General features: G+C 41.1%; 1 protein-coding gene across 1 annotated transcript; it reads right to left on the bottom strand.

Annotated features, from left to right (window-relative positions):
• Nucleotides 1-1766: 1766 nt before the first annotated feature.
• faah (fatty acid amide hydrolase) lies at nucleotides 1767-12488 on the bottom strand. The gene is made up of 15 exons (XM_080770125.1): nucleotides 12167-12488; nucleotides 11765-11878; nucleotides 9529-9669; nucleotides 8064-8197; nucleotides 7654-7860; nucleotides 7339-7379; nucleotides 7124-7248; nucleotides 6367-6492; nucleotides 5977-6074; nucleotides 5550-5649; nucleotides 4140-4183; nucleotides 4004-4043; nucleotides 3711-3819; nucleotides 3287-3432; nucleotides 1767-2368 (listed from the first exon to the last, which is right to left on the bottom strand). Exons 1-15 carry the CDS (start codon nucleotides 12365-12367, stop codon nucleotides 2246-2248), a joined length of 1749 nt encoding a protein of 582 aa, XP_080626251.1. The 5' UTR covers nucleotides 12368-12488; the 3' UTR covers nucleotides 1767-2245.

Here is a 12488-nt window from a genome sequence, read left to right as displayed (position 1 = left end):
AAAAAAAGATGGGTTATAGCCCATCGTTTTTTTTAATTTAGAATTTTTGTCAAATCATCAAAAATGATGAAAAACGGCGCACTATAGTATGCCGTACGATATAGGCTATAGCCCATGGTCCAAAATGATGAGAAACGAGGATAACTTTTTTTTCCAAAATTTCAAAAAACATGGGCTATAACCCATCGTTTTTTTCATTTTTTCATTTTTGTCAAATCATCAAAAATGATGAAAAACGGCGCGCTATAGTATGCCATACGATATAGGCTATAGCCAATGGTCCAAAATGATGAGAAACGAGGATAACTTTTTTTTTCCAAAATTTCAAAAAACATGGGCTATAACCCATCGTTTTTAAAACCTGAAGTGTGATGGGTATAATCGAGCTCTACAGTACATAACAATTCAAGATCAGGTCAAGATAAGTAGATAACCATACAATGTTATGTTGTGCTTTTTAAACTTTTAAACTTGTGCTTAGTATTATGACTGTAACATGCAAGCCAAACACCCACCTCAGCCTCCTAGATGTTGCCTTGAATCCACAGATCCCGCAGAAGGCAGAGGGAATGCGAATACTGCCCCCTATGTCAGTGCCTATAGGCCTACCTAGCCGCGATGAGAGCCCCCTCCCCACCAGATGATCCTCCGCTGGTCTTCTGAAGGTTGTGAGGGTTGAGAGTCTGTCCATTAGATGGGGTTGCTGCAGTCATAAGTGGAGAAAGGGCCAGGAGGGGGGCCAAGCAATGAAGCAAAGTGCATCACAACCTTTTCTTATGACGATGCAGTCCTGCAGCGCTTGCACTAACTGAACGTCTATAGCCTACATTGACAGTCTTTTGAAATCATCACTTATTAACCCTTAGATTTTATTTAACCACATGAACTCCTAGCATCCCTATTCTGGGGAGAACATTTTGTGAAAATAGCAAGCTCATAAACGTGTAGCCTTGTGACGCATTGTGAGCTTGTAGATCGACTATTTTTGGCAAAGAGGTTTGGTGTTGACGGAAAAAAGGACTGGACCGAATATAGTCCTGGTACCTTTGTCAATTATATAGCTACACTGTGTGGGACGGGTGCTCTGGTCATACTGGTCAAATGGTTCAGTCAACAAAAAGTGAAAAGAAAAATCTTGAAAGCAAGAAACCACAGGGCAGCTACATTGCAGCAAGCAGAGCAGGCTGTCCACCAGTACAAAATCTTGGTAAATTTGTTTTGGACCAATTGTTTGACATAGGTGGATAGAAGGTGGACTTCACACCTAATATGCTTTCATGTGGGCAGCAAACGGCAAATAAAGAAACCCATTACACATCACCTGCCATGGCAACCACCGCCTGATTATGCTTTCTTTCTTGTATTACTACTTATATTACTACTGTAAAATAGACCTATAAACAGAACTGTTTTGAACGTTCCGTCAGAACGTGACAACAAACAATAAACAAAAAGTAGACAGACAGGCAATGAGGTTAACTAGGACCTACAGTTCTCAGTACAGTAAAAGTGTGTGGTGCAACTCCGTGTGGGGGTCCCCGGAATTTCCAGACCCACAGGACCAGGGCCAGGGTGCCGGCCCGGTTCCGGCAAGCCGCCCCACGTCCAAAACAGTAGAGAAATGAGTTACCATGTGGGGGTCTCCGTGGGTCCCTGGGGAGTTCTCATGGGAGTCCCCGGAACATTCACTTTTAAAATACTCACATTTTATTCACAGCAGAAACACTGTTGCAAATCAATTAAGACAATCAAAACAACGGGTGGGAAAACAAAATGAAATAAAAACACACACACACACAAATATATTTTGCCTCCCACGCATGTATTTAAATTCTTAAGGCACAGTAAAAGCATGTCCACCAATGGAGATGCTCTCTTCCCATACTGGACTTGCAAGTATAATGTGCATATGACAGTGTCACAGTTTATTAGGTTCATGATCATTATTCAAAAATGAAATTTCGAAAGAAAACATTAGAAAATATTAGATGGTCGTTTAGAGGAGACTGTGAGGTGCAGTGCCTCTTCCGACGCACAACTTTCAGACTGAATGTCAGTGCAGGGAAGTTTGGTATGGAACACTCTACAAACTACCATTTGAGACTGTCCAACTCTCACTGATGTTAAACAAAAAAATGTGTTACAACAATAATGCAACAATGTATAAAAAGATTGATCTCAAACAGACTATAGTTCTTTTTCACCTTCAACATGTTACGTTTTAAAGTAACTTTACACACACTGCTCACTCTCTATTCTGTTTGACCAGCTGTTCCACCTCCTTCATGAAGCGCAGGCAGAGTTCATCTTGCCACGGGAGGGCAATACACTGGATGGCTACAGGCAGCCCCTCACCTCCAGTCACCGCCTGCACACAAACACAAGTCAGTCAGTCCCATCATCTTGCAATCACTCTCCAGGCTACAAACGTCACCTCCTCGCCGTGACATCACAGACACTTTGAAATACTAAAATATCTAAAAACACATATCACCCACATTAAAAAAACCCCAGGAAAGTGTTTCTCGTCTCCCAAACATCATTATAATGAGATCTGGTTGCAAAAGTGGTGAAGTGGCCCTTTAAGTACAGTTTTTACAAGGTGACAGTTCAATAGTTGAATCTGAAAATTGTTAATACTTAAGGAAAGTCTTGGTATTAAAGGGAAATTCACCATAATATAGCGCAACCTAACTTACGGTCCTCATTCCCAAAGTAACAAACAACAATTATTTTCCTTTTTCTCCCAATGTAGAAATTATGCCAATTCCCATGTTTCTGTGTAGGCCCTGTCACTGCAGTCTTCAGATAGTCTAATGATCAGACTCTAATCAATATACAGTACATATGGGATGTCACCACTCACTTCTTTTAACCCGACAGTGAGGCTTATCTCTCTCAGCTCTGCCTGATGCGGGGCAGGTACTCCAACAGACCTCTAAAGGCCTATTCATAGTCCACTTTTAGTCCACCGAAACGGTGGTTAGTAAAAACAGAGACATGTGTTGTGTGAACGGTGACCACCGCGACGTGACATCATGTTGTAGTTTTCGGTGCTCACCTCTTCACCGTAAACTGGACTATGAATATGCCAGTCGCCATTATAAACCAACAAAAGAGTCGAACCCCCAGAACACCCGGCCAAGCCGAATGCACCATGGAGAATTCAATCCGTCTTGATGGTGGTGGGCAGGAACTTTACCCCTGCGCCACACGGATGGTGGTGGTGGGCAGGACCTTTACCCCTGCACCACACGGATGCCCATAAATCAGTTGTTTTTTGTACCTTTCTAAACAACTTGTCCCAGATATCCCGGAAATGTCCTGTGTAGTGTTTGAGCTCCTCTTCATCGTCTGCCGTCACCGTTGTGACAGGTACAACACCGGCAGGAAAGTTGAGGAGATTGTAGAGAATGGTGTATGAGAGTGCACCTGGTGGTACAGGCCAGATAAGAATAATAGCTTTAACAAAATAATGTTCCAAAATGGCATTTTTGTGCAACACCGTTGTCGGGCAAAGTACAAAATAAGTCTTAAGTGGTTACATCAGACTAATCAATGCATGCATCTATTTGTTTATACAATTGTTTTCAAACATTATCCAAAAGAAACATGCTTTTCGATTATTTGAAAAAGTAATCAATAGATTAATCGCCAAGAAGATAATCAATAGTTACAGCCCTATATGGAAGTAGCATTGTGGAGCGTACTGGTAAGCTTGCCACAGTAGAAGAAGTTAAAGGCCGGTCCAAGCATGGGACACAGCAACACGTCCATCTCACAGCGCTGCCACTCAGCAATGGTCTCATGGATGTAGTCCTGTTCATGATGACATAGAGGGATACATCTCAGCATAACTGCTTAGCCACTTAAATCCTCTTGACTTAGTAAACTGGACCCGAGTTAGTTCTGTACAAGATCACCAGAATATGGATGCTGGGGTTCAAGTGGTTAAACGCACATGCAAAATAAACGTCCCCATGGCCAAAAGGTTATTCTGTACCTCAACATCAGCATGTTGTTTCCACAGATCTTGAACAGAGCTGTAAACAGAACAGGAAAAGGTTAAATCTTTCCCAGCTAAAAGTCATTAGATATTACATTCAAAGATGAAGAAAACATTTATAGATTTTCCTCACCTCATTCCACAGATGGCACTTAAGGACTCAGCCATACGAGGATACTAGGAGAGAGACAACAGTCATTATACACGGAAGAACATTGTACTTTAACCATCATTCAGAAAAACCATAAAACCTGCGTAGGGTTATATACTGCTGCTGCACAATATGTATACCACACCTCTTGTTAGTAAGATCACTGCAATTCTTGTTATGAAGTATGAACATAATAGGATTAGGACACCAGCAGTGAAAGACAAGTACAACAGAATAACCAATAGATTGGAAAGCAGCTAAGATTACACATACGGCACACGAGTCACTGAAGTACAACTTACAATTTAGGCATTTGGCAGAAGAAAAGGCAAGATAAAGATTACATCAAATGCATAGACAGTGTAGTGCCTCGATAATCTAGGATCATAGGTAAACCAAGATCCTAACAACAGACCTAGGGCTGTATTTTGCGTGTCTTAAGTACCAGGTCTTATTCCCTAACTTGAGTAAACTGAAGACCTGGAGGTGTGATCAATGCTCTTTGGCCACTCAGAATAGCCAAATGGCATTGATCACGCCTCCAGGTCTTTAGTTTACTCAAGTTAGGGAATAAGACCTGGTACTTAAGACACGCAAAATACAGCCCCTAGCGTCTAAACCAAGGGCGAACAAAATCTTTTGACTTGAGAACACTAGAGATCAACCCACCCCCAAAAAGATGTACTTGAGGGGGGTTAGTAATAGTGGCGCTGGCATTATATAAGACAAACGCACTAAGTTGCAATCGGAAATAGTGGGGGGGGGGGGGGAAGCCTTCCTCCATTTACGTAGTGAAGTCGTAGGTTTTTGGGTTCTTTGCCTCGCACACATTTTATATAACTTCATAATACTACTGACGTTTATGTGTTTATGTTTAACAGTCATGAAAATAAAGCATTGGATTGGGGGTTTGCCTGCTATAGAAGTCATGAAGCTAGCTGATGGGCCCTATTGAGGACAATCAATCAAGTTACCTTAATTCAAGTGGGAAATATATTTTTTTACATTTTAATTTTTTACATTTGTATTTTAAAGAAATACATAATCTGCATAATTTAAACTATAGTCTAAATAATATGCTATCTAAATTACATTTTAACTTTTGCATAGACTGCATGGTCATCAAGGCTAGGTCAAACTAAGGTGGAGTTTTCAGATTGTGGCTGAAAATTGGGCTGGTTGAAGAACAAGCGTGCTGCAGCATTCTGGATAATTTGGAGAGGCTTAAGTGCACATGCTGGGGGTGAGTCAGTTACAGTAGTCAAGTTTTGATATGACTGAGGTCTGTATAAGGAGCTGGGCTGAATCGGATTTGAGCAGAACAAAAAATGGTTTCTCAGTAAACTCTGAATACTGTACCAATACCGCTAGCAGAACCAAAGGAGCACTCACCACAGGCTTGAGGAGGACGGAGAGGACTTTTTTCACTGTTATTGGTAGACTGTATGGGAAAGTCTGTGCGGTGAGGCAGGGGTCCACTGGCCCTTCTTTCCTGAAAAATCAGGATTAAAAGTGGATTCATGATCAATCTGGTTCAGTTTTGTTTTTGGTCAATGCAGTCTTGTAGATTGTACTGATGTTCAATAATGAAAAGATTTCCGGGTATGGCAAGCACACAGGAAGTCTCTATTCATTAAAATGATAAATTAATCATTTAAATACATTTATGAATCGATACAATAATAGTTAGATTATTCAATAACTTAATAATAGTTAGCAGCAGTGCTGTTTAACAGATTAATCTGGTTTTAAACACTTCATATGGTTTTCCTTGATTGGAAAAAAATACATTTATGTTAAAAAATAAGTTAAAACTCACAAGTTGCTAAGCAGAGTGGTAGCTCCATCTCCTAGGAGACCTTTCACAACTAGTTCATGCATGGCATATCTGATCTTTGGTGGAGAATAGGGCACCAACTAAATAAATACAAAAGAGAATGAAAAAGACACGTAGGTCATCATGAAAAGCAGGTGAGGTGACTATCAATCAATCATGGTCATGGACTCATGGAATCATGGACTAATTAGCACTATCAGGCTAACGGCAGTGCTACTGTGCATGAGTTGGGGGTTCAGTGCCTTGCTCAAGGGCAATTCAGCCCTGAAGAAAACTGTCTCAAACAAGCAGAGAGAGGCTGTACATGGTACAGTAGATTACACATTACTGATTATTGGGAAGAAATAATTAAAGGTGTGTCTGTGTCTTTACAGTGTGTCCTGCTCTCTCCAAAATAGCCATGACCTCCCTGAAGGCTCGGGCCATGCTTGGAGATGGTTGCAGGTAGCCATCATTCTCATAGTAACCAATCCTCAGTGGTTTGGAACTCTGATACACCTACCGACATGGGAAAAAAGCTTTATTTTTAAATGTATTGAGGGATATCAGGGTATCGTGTAAAAGCTAAAATAACACAAAATACAATTCACAGGTGAATTCGTAGATCTAATATAATCTAATTAAGTTATACACTGCACAATGAAAGCATCATGCTGTGTTTACACTAGCGACAAATGGGTACAAAATAGCTAGTGTGTGTGGCCAGCTCGATTGCTACAAAGTCACTATTGCAGTGTGAGGGTAGGGTACTATACTAGGGTTACATAGCACAGGGACAAGTTAATGTTTTTCTTCATTTTATGGAACGGATCAGGAGAGAGAAGGGGAGTGGAACTGTAAATGGTGAAACAAGAACATAGCAGCAGCAAGTGTTGGGTATCAGTTTGTATCTTAAATTATCTGGCTTCCATAACTGGTGTGTAGTTTGTTGCTGTGTCTATACAGAACTAAATTGACCTGTACGGATCCATTCTGTTGCACTCATACACTCTTCTTTCATAATAAAACAAAATATTTTACTATGCGGAGGAACAAAGTTAACCATTAATCGTATTTAGATATAACAGACAATGTCCCATGCTGCTTTAAAAGCCCTCTGTAAAATCCATAGGACAGTCAGTCTACAAACCTGCAAGTTAAAAGGAATTGGCGGGACAGTTGGGTCCAGGGTAAACATGTGATCAGTCAGCAGTGCCTGCATACACAGAGCCAAGCTGTCCACGTCTCTGGCCATGGGCCCAGCAGATGAAAGCACTGAAGCAAAATCAAAGAGAGAATTGTTTAATGGTCGTGTTATGCACTGATTGTATAAGCACCGATTAGGAAAATGCATTTCCCCCATACCTGACTTTTGTCCAGGGCAGCAGCTGTTCATGCCTAGTGGACTGACAGAGACAAATGAAACACAATCACAATCACCGGCTTTAAAGCACAACTAAAGTTTAAAATGACTAAACCTGAAACCGGTTTAAAATGATTATTAAAGATACCATCATAATCATTTCATGTGACCACCGCACTGACTTTAGGTGCGTTACCCGTTCAATGAAACATGAAATCATTGTAAAGTCAAGTCTTGTGACATTATTGTGTGCCATCTAGTTATATTTGAGACTATAAAGCATACCGCCACGCCACCTTTACGACCATGATGCCTACCTCAGCCTCCTAGATGTTGCCTTGAATCCACAGATCCCACAGAAGGCAGAGGGAATGCGAATACTGCCCCCTATGTCAGTGCCTATACCTAGCACAGAACCTCCAGCACCGATGAGAGCCCCCTCCCCACCAGACGATCCTCCGCTGGTCTTCTGAAGGTTGTGAGGATTGAGAGTCTGTCCGTAGATGGGGTTGCTGCAGTCATAACTTGAAATGGGGCGAGGAGAGGGACAAACATGTTTTTTTTAACTAAATGATATGGGTCATCATTACTCAAGTGATGGCACACTATTGATGATGGCTATGATGGCTAACACAAAATTATCTCATAATCTTGAAAAATGAAATAAAAAGCCCATGCCTGAAGCATAGACTTAACTGTGTTAATATCTGATAAATTAGTGATTTACTTTAAAAGGCCTTGAGGTATATTGGTCTTCACAAAGGGAATAGCTCCTTGTTTTTTCAACACTTTAACAATCACACTGTCTTCTGGTGCAGGCTGGCCCAATTTACAGATCACACCACATGTAGAGTCGTGGCCCTAGGAACAAAATAAACATGTAAGCAAGAACGAAACATCAAATTGGATGAAAAATATACATACAAAGCTGTGGAGGAAACAAATACTGTAAATTATTTATAATTATACTCTTATACTATAAGAGTCCAACCCTTGATGCTGAGTGCCAAGCAGTCTTTGGTATGACCCAGCCAGGGATCAAACCCCAACCTCCCAGTCTCAGGGCGGACACTAACCACAAAGCCACTGAGCTGGTTTATCATTCACAACCTTTATTAGTCTTCAGTCAAATTGAGGGACTGAGAATGTTTACCTAGTTCTTTCTGAGCACAAGGGATTTTATTAATAAGTCACCTGGGTGGGTCAGATAGGGGCCAGAGCTTCATTTCAAGCTGGTTTGGAGGTTTGTTAGTTGATCTCTGCAAATAAAAGTGTTTCTATTGCGGAAAGCTGCCATGCTTCATTGAACCCACATTTGTTATTGACAACGATAAATCAAAATTGTGATTGATAAATCAAAATTTCTTGTTCTGGAATTGGAAATTCAATTTATATTCTTGCTTAATATGATTTAATCATACTATAATTCTAACAATGTCTGTCTGTCAGAAACACCGAGTTATCTCATCATTGCCTGCACCAATCACTCCCACTTTTCACACAGGCATTGACCATATGAATATGGTCACACATTAATGATTAATAATGAATTTATTAGTGAATTAGGGCGCAGTATAGGGCAAATATCTCACAACGGGTAAGGGCTAGTATTATTAACTTATTATTCTTTAATTATTCCTCTTATATACTGTATGATGTATACTGTATACTGTATGGTGTGCCCTAGCAGGAATCCTAAACAAGTAAGATAAGGAGCCATCTGCAAGTGTTTACTAGGAAATATGAATGTGGTCACACATTAATGATTAATAATGAATTTATTAGTGAATTAGGGCGCAGTATAGGGCAAATATCTCACAACGGGTAAGGGCTAGTATTATTAACTTATTATTCTTTAATTATTCCTCTCATATACTGTATGATGTATACTCTATACTGTATGGTGTGCCCTAGCAGGAATCCTAAACAAGTAAGATAAGGAGCCATCTGCAAGTGGAAGGGGAAAGGGGAACTGCTTAGTCAAAATACTGCATCAGGGTAATCTGATTACATCTGTATCACCCCCTGGACCTCTGTATACATGCATGTTTTACCAACAATGAGTTTGGTGTCGTGTTGCCTTCCGATGCAACCAGACACTGTGTATTTTCTTTTCCTACTTTGTCTATTCTCATTTCAATCCATTCTCTCAAAAGAGGAAATATTTAATTTGCAGTTTCAGCTCAAATCACCTTGTATCCAATGTTTTCCTTGATGCTGACAGGGACTCCATAGAGTAGGCCTTCTTTACAGGTGCTGAGAGTTTTCAGCTGGTCAAAGCTCTCCAGCAAAACCCCAGTACAGCAGTTCAGCCTGTTGTTTACCTCCAACGTCTGAGGGCACAGGGCAGTTAGTTCACACAGGCTTTTCACACCAAGAAAAACATTTATGGAAGGCAAACATACAGTACAAGGAATGTACAGTGAATGGATTAATCATTATCATACTGTATGGTAGTGAATAATACACTCAAGACAACCACTAGGAGAAGGCACGGTCAACTCAGGTGGAGTCTTTTGCAGATTATTTAAGATATACAGAGAAAGGAATATCCGCACTCTGTTGAGTTTCTTATGAACTTGGTTTATTTGAACAAGCACAGTAGCAATCTATCTAGAAAAAAATCACACCCGTGTGAAGTAAGTGGTGCAACTCCGTGTGGGGGTCCCCGGAAGTTCCCGACCCACAGGACTACAGCCTGCCCGGTTCCGGAACGGTAGAAAAATGTGTTGGGGTCCCTCTACTGTACTGTACTGTACTGTCAAAACAAACTGGTCAGGCTCCTACTTGGCCTGACCCCCCCGAACCCACCTCACCCCTGCCCACTTTGACAGGCTGGGATGGCTTAGGGTCGACGACAGAGTACAGCATCTTGCAATGGGTCTGGTCCACAAGATTCGATACACCACCAAGATACCCATGTACCCGTCTAAATACTTCCTTAATGTAAACAAAGTCAACACCCACAACACCAGAGGGAGTGCAACAAACCATGTACAACCCAGATTCGGCACAAACAAGGGACTACGTTATTTTCGCTCCTATGCCACCAAAATGTGGAACGCCCTACCAAAAGTAATTAAGACATGTGAATCCCTTGACTCCTTCAAAACCGCTCTCAAAGGGCACCTACGGATGGCTGCAATTCGAAACTGCCCCCTGTAAAATCTGAATCTAATTGGGTCGTCCACTCACAGTTAACAGTCTTTGTATTGAGTTTGTGCTTGAAATGTATCGTAATTCTGCAAACTGTTAATAAATATTTCAAAGTCACTGTACTGTACTGGCACACCCGGAATCATCATATACAGAGGCGTATCTACAATAAGGGCAGGTGCCTGTCCAAATACATTTTCTGCCTGGCCAAAATCCATACAATGAGAAAAAAGAGAGGACAAAAATAAGACCTGAAAACTATTAGTGGACAGCTGATTGGCCGTTGCGGTAGAGCGCGATCCTCAGTCACCCATTGGAATGTAAATGCATGCCTTTCAGCCTTTGTATCCTACTCGTCTGGCAGGTATATCTCGTTGAAAACCTTTAGTGCTACGATTGTGCGCAGGGAGACGACAATTAACACATCTTGTCTGCCCAAAATGTAATTCCTGGAAACGCCACTGATCATATATAGAGTTAATATGTGCGTGTGTGTTAGGTTGCTTGTTAGGTGGTGAAAAACAACCATGCTATTTTCGTGCACAGACCCACCCAGCCACACACATAGCTCCGTAAGGGAGTGGTTGCACCACAGACTGCTACTACTGTACACAGACATTGGGGCCAGATTGATGACATGTTGTCTGCTTGCATTGACTTGAGTCGCAGCAGACAGTAAACACTTGAGGTCAAAGTTATCTGTGTTAAACCATTAACACAGATGACATAAAAGTGTACATTGGGGTTGATAGATATTTCTCTTCATATTTTATGTTCACATATTATTATTATGTTAAAAATGTCCTTGTATCTGGTGTACAGAATTGCTCTGTCACCTAGTCATATTCTATCTGCATTTACATGTTTATTAATTCTATTATCAGCTGTCACCCATTCCAGATTGATTAAAACTGGAGAAACAACCTGACCTAATGTGGAGGATAGAAATACACTCTCACCCCATGAGATAAACCGTAAACAACAGAATCCGTAATCATGGAACATGATTACAAGTCCAAAACAGGATCTGTTGTTGAGCGTCTGATGCTCCCGGACCTATCGAAATGGGACACTGCATTCTGATTTTCACCAGAGAGTACTTGTTGGGTTATTGACTGAGGTGTCTCAGGTTTCAAAGGAAAGATAGTTAAGGTGGAGTGAAAGTGTATATTCATATATACATATCAGGGGTGACAGAGATGAAAATCATATCGGGGGTTTATGGACGAATGCATATCAAACTGGAGGTTCTTGAAATGGAAAAAGCATTACCTTCTCCATGTAGGAGTGTAATACATCTTCAGGGCTCAGAGATCCTTCCTTCAGGCGTTTGGTCAACTCCGACAGGGACAGAGAGCGGATGAGAGCGCTGTCTGTACTGGGATGCTTGAAGACAATTAAGTTAGGCTGTTAAGAGCAGTGGTTCTCAAAGTGAACTAGCTGATCTACAAGCCCACAATGCCTAGTGATGTGACAATCGTGTAGATTTGCTATAAAATAAATAGCTGAAAACGGTTAAAAGCTAGGATTAATGTTTCATATTTTTACACAAATCTTGGTACAAAATATTTTCCTTGGCCAAACAGCTACATACAGTATTAATTTTGGGGGTACTGATTACCCTGACAAAAATAATGGACTATCCCAAACGTAACCTAAAACAATTAACCTCACCGTTTCTCTGTACTGACGAACGGCTTCCTCCGCCTGTCGCACAGTTGCAGCCCTCCGGTTTCTTTCTTTCTGTATTTTATCCGTCGCTCGACTTTGGCAGAAATATTTGATCATAATGAGCAGCGCTCCTGTCCCACACGCTGCCGCCGTCACAACGGCTTTCCAGCTCTCCACTTCAAAAAGATGGTTTAGCTTCTCCATTGTTAGAACTCTCTTCTATGCCCCTAAAAAGATAAACACTAAGCTGATTCTTATTCGTTTCGTTCTGCCCGATAAACTGCCTACTAGCTGGCTACTACTGTGTGCATACTGCGTTGCAAAC

This window comes from Protomyctophum bolini, assembly GCF_963924005.1.
Source record: "Protomyctophum bolini genome assembly, chromosome: 8".
Classification (NCBI taxonomy): domain Eukaryota; kingdom Metazoa; phylum Chordata; class Actinopteri; order Myctophiformes; family Myctophidae; genus Protomyctophum; species Protomyctophum bolini.
Note: the sequence above shows the minus strand (reverse complement) of the source record. Positions and strands in the feature narration are given on the sequence as shown.

Bases quoted from the DNA above. Each gene is read 5' to 3' on its own strand.
- faah (XM_080770125.1), bottom strand. From the start codon at position 12,367: ATGGAGAAGCTAAACCATCTTTTTGAAGTGGAGAGCTGGAAAGCCGTT. The intron at 7,380-7,653 runs GTAGGCATCATG...TGTCTCTGTCAG, and splicing joins GCAACATCTAGGAGGCTGAG to TCCACTAGGCATGAACAGCT. The intron at 3,433-3,710 runs GTACGCTCCACA...CTGTACCACCAG, and splicing joins CTACTGTGGCAAGCTTACCA to GTGCACTCTCATACACCATT.